Source organism: Schistocerca piceifrons, chromosome 5 (genome assembly GCF_021461385.2).
Source record: "Schistocerca piceifrons isolate TAMUIC-IGC-003096 chromosome 5, iqSchPice1.1, whole genome shotgun sequence".
Taxonomy (NCBI): domain Eukaryota; kingdom Metazoa; phylum Arthropoda; class Insecta; order Orthoptera; family Acrididae; genus Schistocerca; species Schistocerca piceifrons.
The window spans coordinates 676,833,563-676,857,039 of record NC_060142.1 but is presented as its reverse complement, the minus strand read 5'-3'; the positions used below and the strand labels follow the sequence as shown (position 1 = coordinate 676,857,039).

Below are 23,477 nucleotides of genomic sequence, written 5' to 3'. Positions count from 1 at the left end.
GAGAGCATTGAGGTGCTGGCAGCACTTCCGCTTAAGCTGACGAAGGTGAGGTAGCCAAGTCAATTGGGTGTCAAAAACCAGTCCTAAGAATCGATATGTCTCCACTACTGTGATTGGATCGTCATGAAGGTAAAGTTCTGGTTCCAGATGAGCGGTACATCGACAGAACTGCTTGACACATGAATTAGCGGACGAAAACAAACTGGAAGTTGTGGGCGAGAGCCCATGACTGCGCCTTGTGGATGGCTCCCTGTACGCACCGCTCAGAAACACCACTACTGGTAGATCAGTATGAAATGCAGAAGTCGTCTGCATACAGAGAGGGTGAGACGGACGGCATACAGCTGCTGCTAGACCGTTAATGGCCACTAAAAATAGTGATACACTAAATACAGAGCCCTGCGGGACCCCATTCTTCTAGATATGGGGGGAACTATGGGAGGCAACAACTTGGACACGGAAAGTACGGAGTGACAGGAAATTCTGGATAAAAATTGGGAGTGAACATTCTGTTGGCGCCCACCTACATACGGAGAAATGATCATCACAATAAAATAAGAGAAATCACGGCTTGCTCAGAAAAATTTAAGTGCTCGTTTCTCCCGAGCGCTGTTCGAGAGGGGAACGGTAGAGAGATAGCTTGAAGGTGGTTCACTGAACCCTTTGCCAGCATTTAATTGTGAATAGCAGTGTAATCACGTAGAGGTAGACATAGCGGGCTTCGGAGACCCCACCTGTATAATGTGGCAAGGATATGACGTCATCAGGTGGTGTCATACGCTTCGCATAGATTGAAAAAGATGGCAACAAGGTGTTGGCTGTTCGGATGGCAGACTCGAGGGACACATGATTATCAGTGCCCATGGCAGAAGCCACCCTGACATGGAGCCAGTAGACCACGTGACTCCAAGACCCAATCCAACTGCCGACACACCATACGTTCCAGAAGCTTACAAACAATGCTGGTAAGGCTGATGGGCCAATAGCTATCCACATCAAGCAAGTTTTTACCAGGTCTGAGCACTAGAACGATGGTGCTCTCCCACCAATGTGATGGGAAGACACCATCGCACCAGATCCGGCTGAAGATGACAAGGAGATGGTGCTTGTAGTCAGATGAGAGATGTTTAATCATCTGACTGTGGATCCAATCCGGCCAGGAGCTGTGTCAGGGCAATGTGCAAGTGGGCTGAGGAGCTCCCACTCGGTAAATGGAGCATTCTAGGGTTCACTGTAGCATGTAGTGAACAATAGGATTTTCCCTTCCATCCGCCGTTTGAAGGTGCGAAAGGATGAGCATGTAGTTCTCCAATGCAGAGGCTCGAGCACAGTACTCAACAAAGTACTCGGCAATCCCATTTGCTTCGGTACATAGTGTGCCACTGATGGTAATGCCTGGGATACCTGTTGGGGTCTGGTACCCAAAAAGATATCTGATCTTTGTCCAGACTTGGGAAGGTGATGTATGGCACCCAATGGTCGACACGTACCTCTCCTAACACTCCTGTTTCCGTCGTTTTATAAGCTGACATACATGGGCACAGAGCCGCTTAAAGGCTATCAGATGCTCTAGGGAAGGGTGTTGCTTATGTCGCTGTAGAGCTCGCTGACGCTCTGTAACTGCCTCAGCGACTTCTGGCGACCACCAAAGGACTGTCTTTTGCCAGGGTACCATAAAGAGCAAGGGATTGTGTTTTCTGCCGCAGAAACGATTGTAGTAGTCACCTGCTCAACTATCACATCAATGTTACTATGTGGGGGAGAGTCAATGGTGACAGTAGAGGTGAAAGTTTCCCAGTCTGCCTTGTTTAAAGCCCATCTGGGCAGGTGTCCGTGGGTCTGACACTGGGGCAGTGACAGGAAGATGGGGAAGTGGTCACTACCACCAGGTCATCATGTGCTCTCTTGTGGATAGATGGGAGAAGTCTTGGGCTGCAAATTGATAAATCAATGGCTGAGTAACTACCACGAGCCACACTGAAATGTGTGGTGGCCCCAGCATTTAAGAGGTCGAACTGAGACAGTTAAGTTTCGACAGCTCTGCCTCGGCCAGTAAGCACGGAGTCACCCCACAAGGGGTTATGGGCATTAAAATCTCCCAAAAGTAGTAAAGGTTTAGGGAGTTGATCAATCATTGCAGCTAATATATACATTGCAAACAGTTATTTCATGCGTCGTCCGTATTCTGAGAGCCACAGCTTCAAGAGGGGTTTGAAGGGGCACAGTTTCACTACACGCTACAGACTGAGTTTAGGACATAAACGCAAACTCCACCTGACACTTGATTATAGTCGCTACGGTTCCTGTAATATCCATTATAGCCGAGGAGGGCAAGGGTCCACATTGTCAAGGGCCAGGTTTCCCGGAGGGCAATGCAGAAAGCAGGTGTACAGCTTAACAGTTGCCATAGCTCAGCCAGGCGGTGGGAAAAAAAAAAGGCTACAATTCCACTGGAGGATGATCTCATCGTGAGACTGGGAAGGCATGGAACAATCAATGAGGCAGTTTAAGCCTCAGGTTCACCTGTTGCCTCCGACTTTTGCATGAACAGTCTATATCCATTGTGTCTGAGGGTCCAGCGAGATCCAGGTCCTCAGTGGATGCCAGAATCTCCCATCCCCCATCCTCAGATGCAGAGCTTGCAGGTTGCGCTGGTGTGGGTGCCACCTCAAGTTCCTTGTTCTTGGGGGTCTTCTTTTCTTGATTTCTTGTGCTGTTCTTTGGGTCTCCATGGCTGGGAGGACTTCATTGAGTCAACCTCTGGAACTGAGGATGACCGTGAAGCCCTACACCCAGTTGCTTTTGGGCTTTTCACTGGCAGGTGTCACCTTTACCACTAGCAAAAATCTGGGAAGGGAGCGAAGCAAGAGACCCCTTCCTAGCGAGAGGAGTCGAAGAAGCCTTACGCTTTTCTGGCTCAGAAGTGGGGACTGAAATCCCCGATTTGGAGGGGGGGGGGGGTGTAGCTCCCAAAGTAGGGGGTATAGGAGCAACAGGGAGGGAAGTGCCCCCCACCATCAAGTGGGCAGGTCTTGTCTCCCGCTTCTGAGAGGCGACAGGAATTCGAGGAAGTGATGGGGCGACAACTGTTCTCATAGCGACGGCATATGAAGAGGTCACAGCTACAGGATGTAGGCGCCCAAATTTCATCTTAGCCACATTGTAGGTCAAGTCGGTCTAGCGTCTTGTATTCCACGATTTGCCTCTCTTTCTGTAAACTCCTGCAGTCTGGCAAGCAAGGTGAATGATTCTCTCCGCAGTTGACACAGGGGAGGCGGGGCACATGGAGTATTGGTAGGCGATGGACGTCCACAATCTCGACAGGTGGGGCTGGAAATACAGCGGAAGACATATGGCTGAACTTCCAGCTCTTAAAGCACCGCATTGGGGGAGGGATATGTGGCTTGCCGTCACAGTGGTAGACCACCACTTTGTGACCTTCTCGGGCAATATATCACCCTCGAAGGCCAAGATGAAGGCACCGGTGGCAACCTGGTTATCCCTTGGACCCCGATGGACGCACCGGATGAAATGAACACCTCACCACTCTAAATTGGCGTGTGGCTCGTCGTCAGACTGCAAAAGGAGGTCCCTGTTGAATATAATACCCTGGACCATATTTAAGCTCTTATGAGGTGTGATGTGATGGTAACAGAAACACCCCCAACTTGCCACAAGCCAGTAATGCCCATGACTGGGCAGAGGATGCTGTTTTCATCAAAACTGACCCAGAGCACATTTTGAACAGGCCCTCTGCCTCCCCAAACTTGTCCTCCAAATGCTCCACAAAAAACTGGGGCTTCATGGACATGAAAGATTCCCCATCAACTCTCATACATACGAGGTACTGGGGTGAATAAGCTTCACTGCCATCCTTAGCCTGGCATTCCTCCCATGGTGTGGCCAGGGAGGGGAATGACTCGGGGTCATATTTCGTAGCATTAAAGTTAGACTTTGCCCTCTTAGAGACTCCTGGCAGCGGACGACCAGCAAGAGGTGACATACTACACGCCCTGATGCCACCAACTCCGACCAGGGGCCCTCCCCACAGGTGCCACCCAGCCACAGCAAAGGCCACTTGGCAGGATGGCCATTGCTGGGAGTCCCAATGCCCCAGGGTGACGGGCACCTACTCCTTGGTATACGTTGGAAGTTAACGGCACTGGCATCAGCAGAACGACCTCTATCTTGTCAGGGGGCTACAACCAACAGGGTACATGGCGGCCCCACCACAACGGACTGGCTACTGTGGTGGATCTCAGGTGCAAAGATGTCCATGGCCATCATTGACACACAAAGCGACACTGCATAGTGCATGGTAGAAAATGCATCCATAAAGGTGTCCTCGACCAAGAGATGCACGATGGACACAATGCACCATGTAAGGCGCCCTTCCTCAATTGGCTCGCTCTTTGGGAAAATTTTGAAAAATGGAGGTCAAATCTGACAGGGGACCATCACATAAAGGCTGAAACGTGTGAGACTCCTTTTAGTTGCCTCTTACAACAGGTAGGAATACCTCGGGCCTATTCTAACCCCTGGACCACAGGGGGGATGTAGGTTCAGGCTCGAGGTATCGCATCCTGTAGACGTTCACCCTAGTGTAGGATGACCAGATAAGACTGCATACTTGAACAAAATGAAAGTATTCTGTAGGTATGACTGTGTCATCTGACTAAAAAAATAAAAACTAACATTTAAAACATAAAAAGGCATATATTTTAACAAGACACTTCAAAACATGCTTGTAATGGCACTTCATCATATGAAAATTCATTGTTTTTCTAAGAACTGATTATAATTCAAAATACTGAGAAACTGATACAATGATTTCTAACAAATGAACACTAATGTAGATATCAAAAAGCCCAGAGACCGTTTAGCTACTGGTCAGGAACACTGCTACTAGCTTTGCAACTATTACAAGATCCAGTATATTTCAAAAGCTTTGAAATGGTTAATAGCAGGTTGTAGAATGTCTTGCAATTAAGGCCTTGATGATATGTCATAACTATTACAACTGCTTCAATAGTTTCAGTGGTAAAACAGTTTTCGTATCAAACTAAAGGGAATTCACAACTGAAAATACTCTTTCCACAACTGCATTTGTGTCTGGTACAGCAAGAGCAAAATTCACAAGCGTCTCTATATTTTTACATGAAGTACTTGTACTTTTAAGTGTATGGAAAACATCAAATCATCTCTTATCTGTTTCCAAAGTCACTTTTTCTCATTCCTCAAGTTTCTTGGATACCACGTTGTGCACACATCCTATCTCATCAAACAATACATCTTTATCTAGCTGAAGACGGGGAAGAGCAATTTGGATTCTGGAGAAATGTAGGAAAACGCAAAGCAATACTGACCCTACAACTTCTCATAGAAGCTAGGTTAAGGAAAGGAAAAACCTACATTTCTAGCATTTGTAGACTTAGAGAAAGCTTATGTCAATGTTAACTGGAATATTCTCTTTCAAATTCTGAAGGTGACAGGGGTAAAATACAGGGTGCAAAAGGCTATTTACTGTTTGCACAGATACCTGATGGCAGTTGTAAGAGTTGAGGGGCATGAAAGGGAAGCAGTGGTTGAGAGAGCATTATAGCATATCCCCATGTTATTTTTCCTTTTCCAAGTTTGAAGAAATAACTGATGTTTGAAATTTACTAAATTTCTTGTAACCAGTTTCTTCTTTAAGCAGCTCTAACTCCTCAGCTGATTCTGTAACTGAAATTATGGTTCTTTCCAACTTTTGGATTGAAACTGAAACCATTTTCAAATGGCTTTGAGTGAAATTAAGCCAAAGATGTGACTTTGAGTGCTCAAAAAACTGTTTCAGCAATGTAGGACAACTATCCTGCAAAGGTTTTTTTATTTACATCTTTATCAAAATATCTCCGTTATTTTTATCACATTAGTTGGTTTTACTATGACCTTTTTTCTTAATCTTTGCCATATCTTTTAATAATGCTGTAACTTTTTAAAAAATTTCCTCTCAATTTTACTATCTTTTCATTTGGAATCTTCACCCATGGGAGTTTTATTTACCTGTCCAGTTATTTAAATATTTGGGTATACTGATCTATCAGTTTTAAAAAAAACACACAATTACGCAATCCTATTCATACTGGCTGTGAAATGGTGTAAAAAAATTAGTTTTCATTACAAGACAAACACTTTTTGGACAGTCAATGTTGGACACACAGGTAAATCTCATTATATGTGATAACAGTTATATTCCATGGAATTGCCGCACATACTGAATTTGCGTGAACTGACAGTACTTTTATACGTAAAATACTCACATAAAATAGCAGAGTTTCTTAGTATTTTTACCAAAAATAACCATTGGTCATCTCTCTAGAACACAAATTCAATACAAAATTTATACACTTCAAAATCCATCTATGTCCTAAATAGGCTTTGGATCACTGATATTGGAAGAATCTGATAGTGCTATAGTCAATTTCTGTGGCTGATTTCCTTACACACAAAAAGTTACAGTTGGAATGTGCTCACTAAGCACCTGACATTCATTTGAAGTGCCACAACTTTTAGCAAAGAAATGTTTGTTTTCTTCGACAGTTGATTATACAACCTTTGTAACATTTAAGATAATGTTCCAACTCCTCTTTTCACTACTGCACTCCTCACTTCTTTAGGTGTCATTGCAGTGTCAATTATTTTGAAGGCCTGAGTCGTTTTATTCATTGTCAGATTTCTAACAAGCTGAACTTATTTGACTACTGTTTCCTCTTTATTACCTGCTCTATCTGAAAACGTTCATATCTTCATTTCTCAGATCCTGAGAATGGGGATTTAGGAGGTCACACACATTCCCTTCATCGACATCAGTGAATCCAGTCTGCCATGCCATTTACAAAATTTCTCTTGTTGCAATGGTGGTTACATTGATCACTTCCATCTTCTAGCAATGACACAGCATTTGGCCACAGTTCCCTCCATAAACCATTCAAACATTTCTGGAGTGATGTCATTCCATGCATCTCTAATAACATCAATGGCCATCTTAATAATAAACTGTGGCCAGAAAATTTTGATGGTAAATTTGCCATTCAAATTACAATTTTCTATGAGACTTGAGAAAGTCTTGTGCAGATTAGAACGCCTATTAATGTAGAAATAATTCCCTCGTCCATGGATTGCACGACAGATGTAGCATCCCATGGCATAAATATGAATTCATTGTTTTTATTTGAATTAATAATGGAAAGTGGGTGGCTAGGAAAGTTCTCAAGCAGGAGAATTCTGGATCAGATTCTTTCTGTTTTACAGTAGGCCTTCAATTTTCTATTCAGTTCATTAGCAAAATATTCACTGAAAATGGCAGAAGTCAGCACCCCCCCCCCCCTTTTTTTCCCTTTCTTTCCATCCCAAATGATCTTCCAAGTGTGCTCTTATCACAACCTTCGAATGTTGTAGGATTTTGAGAGTGGTACATCATAAATGGTCTTACTTTGCAATCCCCTGTAGCATGACCTCTGAAAAAGTTTCATCAGTTCTTGGCAGCCTTAAAGTAAGGTGGCATTTTTTCTCCAATAGAAGTAAATTTGCAGCTAGGCATTTGTTTCCAAAATAATCCATTTTGTCAAACTTGAAAACCTGTTTCACACTATAGCCTTGTTCTGTTACATTTCTTTAAAACTCTTTTTAAATTCTTCACCTTTAACTGCCTCTCCTGTCGTTTTAATGTTGTGTAAGCTGGAATGATGCTTGAAGCGATCAACCCAGCGAGAGCTGGCCTAGAAAGGAGCTAGACTGTCCTATTCTTCCATTAAATGTGCATACAATCTCTTGACTTTAGCTCGAATAGCAGCTCCAGAGAGAGGCATAGGCTGCTGGTTGTTGTATTCAGTCCAACGGCTTAGTATTTTTCCATTCTTTCCATAGCCTTCGATTCAGATTTGGTCACTCTAGTCACACTTACATTAGCTGAATATTCGGCAGTTTTTCAAACTGATTCCATAGTGCCTTGCATAGTTCTCACAGTTCCACAGCACACTAAATGTCAACAATACGCTCATCTTTCTCATCCCGATCCAAAAATTCTAACTTTGTTTCTAATGAATACAATCTTCGTACATGCTTCTTTCCCTTAACAGGCATACTTTCTTTCCTCGCACCTGAAGTGCAACTTCACAGCTCTACTGACTTGAACTGACAAGTTATGTCAAAACACGACTGAAGATGCACATTAAGATGCACTAATGCATTACTGCTCCCATGCAATATTAACAGACAGCAGGATTGGACTTAAAACTGAAATTGCACACAAGCGAAAATGCGGATAACGAATCCAAGTACATTTAAAATGTAACTTTTGTAACAACATAGACAAAATAATGGAGTTGAAGATTTGAACAAAAAGTTTTACAAACAAGATAAAATTCAAGCAAAATGAATAATAGACATAATGACTGTGATGTTGCTGTTGTAGTGGTCTTCAGTCCTGAGACTGGTTTGATGCAGCTCTCCGGATTTCTACTAGCCCTAATCTTTTTACTTACTTGATCCTCTGCCTCCTTCACTAACACTTCATCCCTCAAAGCTACCCATTCTTCTTCTACTGTATTTCTTTCCCCCATTCTTGTCAATTGTTCCCTTATGCTCTCCCTGAAACTCTGTACAATCTCTGGGTTAGTCAGTTTATCCAGGTCCCATCTCCTTAAATTGCCACCTTTTTGCAGTTTCTTCACTTTTAATCTACAGTTCATAACCAATAGATTGTGGTCAGAGACCACATCCGGTCCTGGAAATGTCTTACAATTTAAAACCTGGTTCCTAAATCTCTGTCTTACTATTATATAATCTATCTGAAACCTGTAGAATCTCCAGGCTTCTTCCATGTATACAACCTTCTTTTATGGTTCTTGAACCAAGTGATAGCTATGATTAAGTTATGCTTTGTGCAAAATTCTACCAGGCAACTTCCTCTTTCATTTCTTACACCCAATGCATATTCACCTACTACGTTTCCTTCTCTTCCTTTTCCTACTATCGAATTCCAGTCACCCATGACTAATATTTTCATCTCCCTTCACTATTTGAAAAATTTATTTTCTCTCATCATACATTTCTTCAATTTCTTTGTCATCTGCAGAGCTTGTTGGCATATAAACTTGTACTACTGTAGTAGGCGTGGGCTTCGTGTCTATCTTGGCCACAATAAGACGTTCACTATACTGTTTGTAGTAGCTTACCCGCATTCCTATTTTCCTATTCATTATTAAACCTACTCCTGCATTACCCCTATTTGATTTTATATTTATAACCCTGTATTCACCTGACCAAAAGTCTTGTTCCTCCTGCCATCGAACTTCGCTAATTCCCACTATATCTAACTTTAACCTATCCATTTCCCTTTTTAAATTTTCTAATCTACCTGCCCGATTAAGGGATCTGACAGAGAGAGAGAGAGAGAGGAAGAGAGGGGGGGGGGGGGATGGGCAAATAAAGTTAATATAATGATTAAAATGATGCAGCAATGGATAAAATATGAAATATTATACACATCAACTCACCGATCACCAGGGTAAATATTGCAATGTAAGATACTTGGGACTGTAACTTACATCACCATATAGGTGGTAGCAAAAAGATGATCTCACCCCTGGGGACCTCACCTTGTAAACTTGCATGGTTTGCCCTTGTTTGTTAACATCACAGCATGTGGTGGGATCCCTCTAACATCAAGGATTTTCCAGGGCTTGGATGCACCTCAACCACTATTGGTGCACCAAAATTTCAATAGTTTTATTTAATCAGAAGTGGCCCTACTTACCTCTGCACCTGTTAGAGATTATAAACCTTTTAACACAGAATTGTTTTGGCACCATTCCGATTCAGTATTGTTGCTTGCATTACAGATATTCCTAAATTAAAGTCATGAGATTCCCAAATATTACATATCAGACTATATGAAAATAATGTGATACCAACAGAGATTTATAGATGTGTTATTACCTTCAAAAGTTCTTGCTTTTAAAGCAAATCCTTTAAAACTGTATTTATCAAATCACAATTTGTCTGGCTGTAAAATGCTTTGTTTTACATAGCTGTTCAGAGATGCCAGAACTATCGAGTTAAAAAAATAAAAATAAAAGGAGGAGGAGGAGGAGAAGAAGAAGAAGGAGTAGTAGAAGAAGAAAGAAGTAGTAGTTCCTCTCTAGGTCAATAAAATTAATCATCACTGTGTTATCCACTGTGGCAGGTGTTACCCTGAAGATGCACTCCTCATACTACCTAGATGCTGTTGATTGAAAAATGTTGAGTTCGAAACTATTTCTAAAAATGAGACACCCCACATCTCTCAATTAAACAATAATTCCTCATTTCAAATAATTGTGCAACTATTACTGGCACAAAAAAAATCGCACGTTAAAGCCTAACTGAAGACAATTTTAAACACGGCTGACAGCAGCAACTGTAAATAAATGTTCATACACACGGCAAGTCAAGAGTCACAGTATGCCCTGCTATGTCAAAAACCCTGAAGAAATGGAGTAATCTGATATTACAGTAAGCTATGGGTGAGGTGATCTACCTTTTATGGTATGTACTGGACATGGGCACCATCTCGAAACAGGTTATCTAGAATCTAAGTCAATTTTTTAAATGGAAAGGGGCTCGTTTGCAGGGTGTATACGTGGACGGAAAAAAAAGAGAAATTCCCGGTTAAAAGTACACTTCCTCCCAGGTGAAAATACACTTTTTCCATGTTAAGTGAGGGTATACTTTTCGTCGGAACTGTAAAAGTTATCAGTCTTTTGAATGATTATGGTTTTATACACCGCATTGAATTTCCCAGCACTTTAGCAAAAGAAACTCAGGTAACCAAACTCGTTTTGGGAAGATGTCTGACATGCAGCAACATGTACACTGTATTTTTGTATTACGAAAGCATAAATTCGAATACCACCAAACACCGCTTGTTACTTTCCGAAGCATTGAAATCAAGATTGCAATGCGCTTTTGTAAGCTAGTCATAGCTCACGTCACGTGATCTTGCCAGCCGATAACAGCAGATATTCAGAACATAGGACACGTGACGTAGTCAGCCAATAGCAACATCACTGTTAAGTAGCGCGAACACACAAATAGGAAAAATTAATGGTTTAAATTAATATACGTTGTGTTGCAGCAAGAAAAGAGAAGCTTTCACATATAATGTTGCCCCTTTTTGCTAGTGTTACACTTTAAGACACACCACACTAAAGTGCCAGTAAAAATTTTAAGAACAACATAAATTTCAGATCTTTTGGGCTCGAAATTATTCTAAATTATCGTACTCAAAGAGCTGATTTTTAAACGAGTGTCAAACGCTCTGTAATTTAAGAAATTCATCGTACATTCTCACACATAGTTCATCTTGCGTAAAAGTAAATTTACTTTCAAAGTAAGTGTTTTCAAACCACCATTCGCAATATTTTCCCTCGACCTGTTAGAAATAGGTTCCTTTCAGCAGTCGCCAGAGAGCGCCAGATAACAAGCGTCACCGCGCTTGCGCAGCTAGGCAGGCAGCCCGTATGTTTGTTGTGTAAAATATTAAAATATCTTACATAATGCCATAAAAGAAGAGCACAGGAATTTCGTGCACCATACTAAAATGCATAATTCAGCTGAAAGTGCACATTCGTATGTCCAGATTCCAATGTAAATTTTCTTGGAGCACCAGTACTGTGTTATCTCGTGTTTGGTTGTTTACTATGGCATAATGCTGTATGGGGTAGAAAATGAAAACGTGCACTTGAAATGCAGCGAACAGTTGAAACTGGCCAATAGTGTGGTACTGAACGCTCCGTTTCAAATAAATTGGCTGGCTCATCAGAAAAGATTAATTAAAGCCAAATTTCTTTAGCAAATTGACAAAAATAACTTCATTGTTCTGCAAGGCGATTAATGCTTGACAGTCAGAAAGGGAACATAAAATAAAATCTGAAACTAATAACGTATTTTAGCCTTCTGTAATTACGTAAATGTATTTTAATTGACTTGATAGCTCCCGGCAACAGAAATCCATTTTGTTTTCATTTGAGCAATAAACGAAAAGGAAACAGCAAACTCACTAAACGTAAACACGGGTCACATGAGACTACCCACCTCCCCATTACAACTTAATACTGCTCTGTGAATCAGCCACGGATCTACGGTATTTCCGAACCAGGGCAATATTAGATAGTGGTGCCCCTCCTCCCTAGAGCGTTTGAGGTAGGACGCCAAAAATTTTAAAAATTGACTTTTCAAAAATATGTCTATTTTGTAGCGCACATCTTTCTGAAGAGTTTGATACGTAAAACATATGCGTTTGAGGAAATGTTTGGTCTTAAATGTGCCAAAGTGCAGTGCCACGCCTCTTCAAACAGCATTCTTCTATCGCACGTCACTGTATTTCGCTCTGTGGAACTCAAACGTGTAACATTTTCTAATGGGTGCCATCAAACTGTATTCAGGACAGTGGAAATTAAAATGTCCTGTGGTGCCTCTCCTGCTCCCAGTTGGCCGGTCTGACAATCTGCCCCTGTTTAAAAAAACTCACAATAAATACTGGATGGGATTATTTGTAACCGAGAGAGCAGGAACTCTTCAGAAAATTTGCACTCTTAATTGCCTGTTAGCTAATAACTTGATGTTTTGTGTGAAATAAAATTAAATATAGGATACATAAAACCAGTAAAGACAATAGACAAGCAAGACAGTACATATTTCTTCAATCTTATATCCTAACATTGATTTTCTCACTAACCTTGGTACAGCTTTACACGATTTTCTCACTAACCTTAGTACAGCTTTACATGGAGTGCTTTCCTTTTGAGAAAGAATCCATTAGCTCATCAAAGTTAGTTAAAGTTTTTGCTACATAAAAAAACCAAATGTCGTTGGCTAATACTGAAAAAGCTATTAATACCTATGAATACTACCCAAGACTGATGTGCTTTCTCGATCTGATTACGTGTATTTTGTCACTTTCTGCTAGATAACACGCTGGTGAAGTATCAGTGCAGCAGCAGTGCAGTAGCGAGTCGCATATTTAGCTTATTTAGCTTTCATATTTGTTTTGTAGTTTGAGTCTTAATTTCTTTCCGAGTGTTTGTGCGCTTGCATATTTAATTACATAAAATCCTTGCGTATTCTCGTATTTGAGAGGAATAATACTGCTTATTGATAGCCGTAGAGTATAAATTCACGGAGTCGTTAAGATATTAGCGGTAGGATGGATAGGGTGTGTGCGTGCTGTGTGCGGGTGCAGGAGGAACTGGCTGCGGTTCGTGAGCAGCTGAGCGTGCTGTTGGCCACGGTCAGCCGCATTCAGGCTGCTGTCTCGAGGTGCAGTGACAGCGGAGGGTCTGGGGCGTCGCTTGAAATACCCCAGGTGTCGCTTGCTGCGTCCGCTGACTCAGCCGCTTGCAATTCCTTTCAACAATACGCCCACCGGAGCCTGCTTGCCGCATAATGTTTGTCAGAACTTCCTATTTTGGAGCTACATATAACCACTCATTATTATTTGTGTCCAAATACTCTGATTTAAAAATACTATTCTACTTACACAATTTTTTGGAAGTTTGTGTACGCTGTGATGTCTTCTTCAGCTATCAAGATATTAGCAGTCAATTTTCAGAGTGTTCGGAATAAAGTTCCTGAATTTACTGGCCTCCAGGAAGCGCGTGGCGCGCTAAATATTCTCGGGACTGAGACCTGACTGAACCCTGAGATAGGAAGTTCTGAAATATTTAGTGAGGGTTGGAATGTGTATCGGAAAGACAGATTAGACACCGTAGGAGGTGATGTCTTCATTGCAGTTGACAAAAATATTGTGTCTACTGAGGTCGAAGTAGAGTGTGATTGTGAAGTTATCTGGACATGTTTAACAGGACTAGGGGAAAAAAGTTAATTGTTGAGTGTTATTACAGACCACCAGGTTCCACCGTGACAGTTCTAGAATCATTCAAAGGGAGTCTGCATTCTGTATCGCAGAAGAACCCAGATCATGCTACATTAGTCGGATGGGACAACAGCCTACCTAGTATAGACTGGGATGTCTATGGATTCATTACAGGTGGTACAGACAAGCCGTCGTGTGAATTACTTTTGAACACATTATCTGAAAACTGTCTTGAGCAGCTAAATCGACAGCCAACGCATAATGGAAATATTTTAGATCTAGTAGCCACGAACAGACCAGACCTCATCGACAGTGTCAGTGTTGAGACAGGGATTAGTGATCATGATGTTTCCATTACGACCACGGTTATTAAAGTTACGAAAGTTAAAAAGTCGGTCAAGAAGGCCAGGAGAGTATTCTTACTAGAAAGAGCAGATAAGCAGCTGTTAGCATCCAACTTAGCAAATGAATCGACTTCATTTACTTCCGGTACGATGGATGTGGAAGAACTATGGGCAAATTTTAAACACATTGTAAATCACACATTGGACAAGTATGTGCCGAAAAAATGGGTTACGGACCGTGGTTTAACAGCGCAATTCGGAGAATGCTCAGGAAGCAAAGACAGTTGCACTCGCGGTACAAGAAAGATCGGAAGAATGAGGACAGGCAAAAGTTAGTAGGGATTCGTGCTGCTGTAAAAAGAGCGATGCACGAAGCATTCAACCACTACTGCCGTCATACCTTAGCAAAAGATCTTGCTGAAACCCAAGGAAATTCTGGTCTTACGTAAAATCGGTAAGGGGGTCGAAGGCTTCCATCCAGTCGCTCACTGATCAGTCTGGCCTGGCAAAGGAAGACAGCAAAACGAAACCTGAAATTTTAAATTTAGCATTTGAGAAATCTTTCACGCAGGAGGATCATACAAACATACCACTGTTTTAGTCTCATACAGATTCCCATATGGAGGACATAGTGATAGACATCCCTGGGGTTGTGAAGCAGCTGAATGGGATGAAAATAAATAAATCGCCAGGTCCTGATGGGATTCCAATTTGGTTTTACAGAGAGTATTCTACTGCATTGGCTACGTACTTAGCTTGTATTTATCGCGAATCTCTTGCCCAACGTAAAGTCCCGAGCGAGCAGAAAAAAGCGCAGGTGACACCTGTATATAAGAAGGGTAGAAGGACGGATCCTCAAAATTACAGACCAATATCCTTAACATTGGTTTGTTGCAGGATTCTTCAACATATTCTCAGTTCGAATATAATGAATTTCCTTGAAACAGAGAAGTTGCTGTCCATGCATCAGCACGGCTTTAGAAAGCATCGCTCCTGAGAAACGCAACTCGCCCTTTTTCCACATGATATCTTGCGAACCATGGATGAAGGGTTATCAGACGGATGCAATATTCCTTGACTTCCGGGAAGCGTTTGACTCGGTGCCCCACTGCAGACTCCTAACTAAGGTGTGAGCATATGGGATTGGTTCCCAAGTATGTGATTGGCTCGAAGACTTCTTAAGTAATAGAACCCAGTACGTTGTCCTCAATGGCGAGTGTTCATCGGAGGTGAGGGTATCATCTGGAGTGCCCCAGGGAAGTGTGGTAGGTCAGCTGTTGTTTTCTATCTACATAAATGATCTTTTGGATTGGGTGGACAGCAATGTGCGGCTGTTTGCTGATGATGCTGTGGTGTACGGGAAGGTATCGTCGTTGAGTGACTGTAGGAGGATACAAGATGACTTGGACAGGATTTGTGATTGGTGTAAAGAATGGCAGCTAACTCTAAATATAGATAAATGTAAATTAATGCAGATGAATAGGAGAAAGAATCCTGTAATGTTTGAATACTCCATTAGTAGTGTAGTGCTTGACACAGTCACGTCGATTAAATATTTGGGCGTAACATTGCAGAGCGATATGAAGTGGGACAAGCATGTAATGGCAGTTGTGGGGAAGGTGGATAGTCGTCTTCGGTTCATTGGTAGAATTTTGGGAAGATGTGGATCATCTGTAGAGGAGACCACTTATAAAACACTAATACGACCTATTCTTGAGTACTGCTCGAGCATTTGGGATCCCTATCAGGTCGGATTGAGGGAGGACATAGAAGCAATTCAGAGGCGGGCAGCTAGATTTGTTAATGGTAGGTTTGATCATCACTCAAGTGTTACGGAAATGCTTCAGGAACTCGGGTGGGAGTCTCTAGAGGAAAGGAGGTGTTCCTTTCATGAATCGCTACTGAAGAAATTTAGAGAACCAGCATTTGAGGCTGACTGCAGTACAATTTTACTGCCGCAACTTACATTTCGCAGAAAGACCACAAAGATAAGATAAGAGAGATTAGGGCTCGTACAGAGGCATATAGGCAGTCATTTTTCCCTCGTTCTGTTTGGGAGTGGAACAGGGAGAGAAGATGCTAGTTGTCATATGAGATACCCTCTGCCATGCACCGTATGGTGGATTGCGGAGTATGTATGTAGATGTAAATGTAGAAATAGGTCTGTCTAATATTGCAGCAATTGTAGCACTCACCGCCACTGTTTTGGCACAAATGGTCATTTTCATAACACGACAGAATATAATCACCAAGTACCAATATCAAATGCCTATTGGGCCTACTACAAGCAAAAAGTTTCATGTTAGGAAATAGTTTCACATTTCATTCATACACTCTGACTTCTGAAGCATGAGATCGAAAAGTAGTAGTACAATTTTTTAATATAAATTTGGAATTGTCATATTCTTCCATAATTTGTGTGATGTCCCCATTTCTTCTCCTTTCTCGTGCTAACAAACAATCTTGTCATCACTAATTCTCTACCTGTTCTTGCCAGGGCTAAAACTTATTCTCCGGTTAACTTGACTAACCCTGCCAAAATCACTGGTGTAGTTCCCCCACGTTTATTCTCCGGTTAGGCGTTATTACCGTGTTGGTACAGCATGTTTACCGTGCTACTCCCAGAATAGAACTTTAGCGGCTTCTAGCCGGAGACTGCACAACTGGCCCTTACCAGTGTAGCGTTCTGGCAAAAAAAAATTTCTGCCAAAATTTCATTTTCTTCGTTACACTGAGAAGATAATAAATAATCTTTCTTACCTGTTATTCAACAGGGATGTGTTTCAAAATCATATGAATAATCGATAGACCGACGTGCGCTGGATGCTAGGCACTTTGAGAAACAAGGTCTCCCCCACCCACCCAACTGAAATTGCCGCCCGGGGCAGATATCCTGGTTTGTCCCTCGACCCCTATATCCAGGCCTGTTGCATATGCGTGAATCTGACAGCTTAATATAATAGAAGGAAACATTCCACGTGGGAAAAATTATATATAAAAACAAAGATGAGGTGACTTACCGAACGAAAGCGCTGGCAGGTCGATAGACACACAAACAAACACAAACATACACACAAAATTCAAGCTTTTGCAACAAACTGTTGCCTCATCAGGAAAGAGGGAAGGAGAGGGGAAGACGAAAGGAAGTGGGTTTTAAGGGAGAGGGTAAGGAGTCATTCCAATCCCGGGAGCGGAAAGACTTACCATTGGGGGAAAAAAGGACAGGTATACACTCGCACACACGCACATATCCGTCCACACATACAGACACAAGCAGACATATTAAATATGTCTGCTTGTGTCTGTATGTGTGGATGGATATGTGCGTGTGTGCGAGTGTATACATATTAAATATGTCTGCTTGTGTCTGTATGTGTGGATGGATATGTGCGTGTGTGCGAGTGTATACCTGTCCTTTTTTCCCCCAATGGTAAGTCTTTCCGCTCCCGGGATTGGAATGACTCCTTACCCTCTCCCTTAAAACCCACTTCCTTTCGTCTTCCCCTCTCTTTCCCTCTTTCCTGATGAGGCAACAGTTTGTTGCGAAAGCTTGAATTTTGTATGTATGTTTGTGTTTGTTTGTGTGTCTATCGATCTGCCAGCGCTTTCGTTCGGTAAGTCACCTCATCTTTGTTTTTATATATAATCTGACAGCTTAGGCGCACCAGTAAAATTTTTTTTTCCGGGTAGCATCTGGGTGCTTGCCCCTATTGCTTATACAGCTAACTGCCACACTTCTTTAGCTAGAAGCGGGAGAAGGTACTACTCATACACGACTCAACTGTGCATGCGCTCGCTCACAACTGCTCAAACAAATCTAATGCAAACAGTTGTGACGTCACGCTCATCGGAGGCAATTTGTTGTTATGAAGCATTGCATAGTCTTCCTAAAGCCGCTGACACGTTTGCCCCCCCCCCCCCCTCTCTCTTTCATGTTTTATTGCTGCACTATTATTCTGCACTAGCGAGATACAGTAATATCCTTTGTTAGAGCATTGGTTCCTACCAGTCAATGTTACAAAAATTTAACTGGAAACTAAAACAATGAAAAATTCCCGAGTTTTTCCCGGTTTTCTCCAGGATGAAAAAATTCCTGTGGTTTTCCCAGATCTCCCGGGTCACATACATCCTGGTGTGATACATAAAAGTACAGAAGCATTTTCTGACAATTTCATTCCTGTAAACACATTCAAAGTAGCAGTTATGGTTCCAAAGATACAACATTTGTTTTGTTGCAGGTAACTGAAAATGGCTTTGACCAAGGAGCAGAGAACTGAGCTCATTTTGATGACTGGAGAAAAGAGGTTCCTTGTCACAGCAGCAGATTTAACCAATCAGCACCCAGAAAGACCTGCAATTTCACACAACATTGTCAGGTGCTCAATTTCCAAATTCTGAGAAACTGGGACTGTGGCTGGCAAGGCACAGATTGGCTATCCAAAAAGTGCTACTGACAAGACAACCTCAACAATGGTTTTGGAACCTTTATGAAGAGGCCACACCGCAACCACCGCACATGACGTTTGTCAGTAGAATGTGGAATCAGCCAGTCACTGAGCGTACGAATCATTCATGCTTATCAATGGCATACATTCAAGATTCAGCAACTCTAGCACCTACTGGAGGATGACCCAGGCAGACGTACACAGTTTTCACATGGGCCCTAAAGCAAGTTCAACAAGATCCCTGTTTTGTGCAAAGCATCTTGTTCAGTGATGAGGCAAACTTTTTTGATGGTAGAGAAGTCCATTGTCACAACCACAGATACAGGAGTGACAAGACTCCACCCTGGATGGAAATCTTCCAAGGTAGATGGCAATGTAAAGTTTATGGTGTGGAATGTGGGGTACTTGGGTAATTGGACCCATTTTCATTCACAAGAACCTAAATGCTCAACACTCCCTGGAAATGTTGCAACAAGAGGTGTTTCCCTTACTTCTAATGAAGATGGGAGCTTTCCCTCTCACTTCCAACAGGATGGGGCTCCACCACACTAGGGAGCAGTTGTTCGTCAGCGGTCAGATGGTCAATTTCCAGATCATTGGATTAGCCGACGTGGTTCTGTGTGAGCAAACACTGAAGAAGTGTGTGCCGGCATTTTTGCGGAAATCCTTCTGCTTGCGCATGATGATTGGATTCAGCACTTTCAAACGTGCGTTGACCGACACAATGCTGAACACACAAAATGACCGTCATTTAATTGAGAACAGTCCAGCCTGTAATTCCAACCAAAATCAGCACTTTCAAATGCGCGTTGACCGACACAATGTTGAACACACAAAATGACCATCGTTTAATTGAGAACAGTCCAGCCTGTAATTCCAACCAAAATGTGTTGTAACTTTTGAACCATAACTGCTACTTTGAATTTGTTTACGGGAATGAACTTGTCAGGAAATGCTGATGTTATCTGATATGTCACACGACCCCATTTCCACTAAAAAATAAATTAATTAATTAAAAAATATAAAAAAAACCACTGAAGATGGCTAATTTCAAGATGGTGGCCATAGCTGGTATGTACCATAAAAGACCGATCACCTCACCCATACCTCACAGGAATATTCACGTTTCCCCATTCCTGCAAGGTTTTTGACATAGCCTGGTGTACTGTGACTATTGACTCACCCTGTACAAAGTGTACAGCCAACTGGTTGCAAAAGTTTAATGTAAAAACCTTGAACAGGTTTCAATATCACTAAGGGTATCTGCTTCAGAAGGAAGTCGCATATGTTACACAACATTAAAATTGATGATGAGCTCATCATATATGTTTACAATTTTGATGTTACGGTGACTTCCTTATGAAGAAGCTACCCTTAGTAGTATCGAAATCTGGCCAAAGTTTTTATGTTGAACTTATGCAACCAGTTATATACTTTATATATTGTTATCTAACTGAAGAAATAGACATTGCACTGGCCATTTTGGTTTCATTTGAATATTTTCATACTGCTATCTCATGATTTTCATCACATGAAACCAGAAAATATCTGATATTATCTATCTGAATATATTTATTTACAACATACCTGATGACAAGGTCTTCTTAATAAACTTCCGTTTCTTCCGAATCTTCTTAAGCTTCTTCCAAGGATCTTTACCATTATCCATGAGAATTTTTTGTTTCTTCTCCTGTGGTACACCATTGTCCATTTTCAGTAAGAACAAGTAACTTCCACCAGGTGTTCTCCTCCTCTGACCATTCTGAAATTGTTTTTATGATACCATTAATAATAATAATAATAATAATAATAATAATAATAATAATATTCCCCATTTAAATTGCTGAATGCCAATTTACATAAGTGTTTGTTTTGTCAATGACATGTGGGTCTCTGAATCCACGTAGTTAGGGAAGCAGAAAACATTGTGTAGTTAGATTTAGATTTGAAAATTAAATATTCAGGAACTGGTGACAGTGACTCAAATTTGGCCTGCTGTGTGGTTTAACATTTCTGTCAACTTTCAAGAAATCAGTACCATGAAATTTTGTAACAGTACAAATGACTGTTAAGTTTTCTATGACATTTCAAAAATACCCAAGGAAAACATGAGTGTTTTAGGCACAACTAACACCCTGACAAGGACAAAACATTTTCAGAAGTGTCTACTTACTAGGAACAGGAAAATTTCTTGCCTAATCTTTCTTAAATGCTGAAGCAGCCCCAATAATTTGGGAAAATCTGCCAACAGACCGTCAGCAGCTATGGAGTTCTTGAAAATGACAAATGTTGTCACAGAGACAGAACTGTTATTTGTCACACTGTTACATCACTTGGCAGGGTAGCAGTACCATAGGCATCCTCTTTGCCTGTATGTTTCTAACTGTCTTGAAAAGAGTGGAATGTTTGCACCATCCATTTTTAAAAGGCTGCTGGTTTTCTTGATTGGTAAAAGTACCACTTAATTACCAGGAAAGAAAACATCACTAATGTTAAACAGCTATGTTTATTGCCTCATTAAGTAATCATCATGTCGTCATGAAGCCCAGTCAATCTGCAGCCCTGCAGAAGGAACTCTCAGAGAAACTCGGGGTCCAAAAGTTCAGACACATTTATGTGTGCCTAACACTCAAGTATGGCAAAAGGTTATCTTCACTACTTAAATTGTTTTCTACTCCATCGAATATTATCATTTCACTTGTAACTCCACTATATGTAGCAACTGAATATCAGAACAATTGAGAAGAGTCACTATGTTTATATCTGGCTAGGATGCTACCAGCAAGTGAACCACAGAAACTCTAGCTGACAGATCACATGAGACCAGACAGCCAATCAATTTCAGCCTGAGAGGACATGAGCTTCCTCTCACTCTCTGCAAGACAACTGATCCAATGTTCTGATCGTAACAGATGCTTTCACAGACGATAAAATTACATTTATGGACACTTCCAGATAAAAAATTGGACAGCTCTTACTGTTATTCAAGTCAGCTACACTTCTCTGTGAGATTGCTGAGTGAATTCACACTTGGGCACCACTACACTGGTATACTCAGGGTATTTTTTTATTATTTATTAATTTTCAAATTCACAGTTATTTCCAGATTAAAATAATGATTTTCCAGGTTGCCAGGTCACATGTTTTTACCTAAATGAGGTTAGCAAACATACTGTGCTAGAAACAACAAGTAACTTATTTTTAAAATATATGTCATAGAAACTGAACCATATTACGTTATGATGTACAACACTGAGTTTGAACAGTTGGAGGATACTGCTCATTATAATGTGACACAGTCGTATTCGAAGTGCATTCATTTAGACAACTCTGCTCGTTTAAGCTAGACTTCTGATGATCATCTGATGGTTTAAACAATCAGTTTGTGACAGAAGCAATAAATGCTGGACACACTACAATACAGTCATTTCTCATGAACTAATGGCTGTGGAATGTTGCATTTCATCATGAAACAATACTTTCAGTTTCATCTAGAACTTTCTCCTTTAAGTTTTTTGAGGCAACAGAAACGTAAATTTGTTTTTGTTAGCAAAAATTATGTCGTCGTATGATTCCAAAACCAATATTTCGCAGCAAATTGTATGTTGCACATACTGTTTTTCTCAATTTGTCTACATGCCTAGACTATGAAGTGACAGATCAGTGCAGGGGTTATTTTTGAGGAAATGCTGTGGCGAGCCATCAATTAATGTGTGACATACAGCAGTTTGAATATTTATCAAAAAAGCAGAATCCTCACCCCTACAACACACACAAAAGGAGAAAGAGAGAAAGAGAGAGAGAGAGAGAGAGATGACTGACAATTTATTTCCAAAATTTGTAAATATACTGCATTTCATATGACACACTGTACTTTCATGAAATGGGCAGCTATTTTTCCTGTTTCAGATTTTTCCACTTATATTTTCTCAACAACGGTTTTAAAACATCTGTGTAGTTAAAAAAGTTTTGTTCTGCAAAACTCTAGTACCACATCAACGAATTTTAATGCCTCAAGTGTGTGTAAATAATACACTGACCTAATGGAGAATGTTGGAAGTTATGAGTTCTGGAATTCATAGAAGATGAAATGGAAAATGGAAAACAACATTTCAGGAACGACGGACATGTAGGATTCAGCCTCCCAGAGTGCCCACCCGTAGCAAATGTATTACCAGTACAGCCTCAAAAGTGCATTTTAAACGAAAACATTATTTTGTTCTAATTAAGACACTTAATTTTTTTGTTCTTACAGTTCTAAAAAGACACCAAAATAAACAGAGATGGTCTGCAAACCACATAACTGCAAGTTTGCCACACTTGTGTGACTTTCTTTTTATCAGTTTTAATAAAAGTTGTACAACTTTGCTTCCGCCATTTGCCGATAAGTGGCGACAACTGTAAGCAGAGGTTGAAAGAAACAGATCGCAGACGTCAGGCAATTAGCTTTTGGCTCTATAAATAACAAGTTTTACAGACAAATAACTTGGAACATCTATAAAGTCTTATAATTTATATTGTATTATGAACAATAAGATCAAAGACCAACAAAAATATTTAGATGAGAACTACTTTTTCAAATTTAGCCATAATTTTGGCTGCTTCCACCAACTTTCTTCTTCTTCTTCTTCTTACATTCTAACATCTTAATTTCTGGCAAAATCTTGTTCTTGTTGTTTTTCAGTTTCACTTAGTTGTTTCTTTTTATCATCTTTATACAATGAACTTGCATTATGCATAGAAAGAATTAAACTTTTCTAATTTTGAAATTATCAACACCACAATCATCAT

The 23,477-nt window shown here is 40.9% G+C and overlaps 1 protein-coding gene across 1 annotated transcript in view; it reads right to left on the bottom strand.

The window, feature by feature from the left end:
• The window catches only part of LOC124798663 (phosphorylated adapter RNA export protein), a 116,136-nt gene that overhangs the window by 5,396 nt on the left and 87,263 nt on the right, over nucleotides 1-23,477 (bottom strand). The window contains exon 5 of the mRNA XM_047262162.1: nucleotides 20,274-20,448. Coding sequence (XP_047118118.1) covers nucleotides 20,274-20,448 — 175 coding nt within the window. The remainder of the gene's footprint in view (nucleotides 1-20,273; nucleotides 20,449-23,477) is intronic.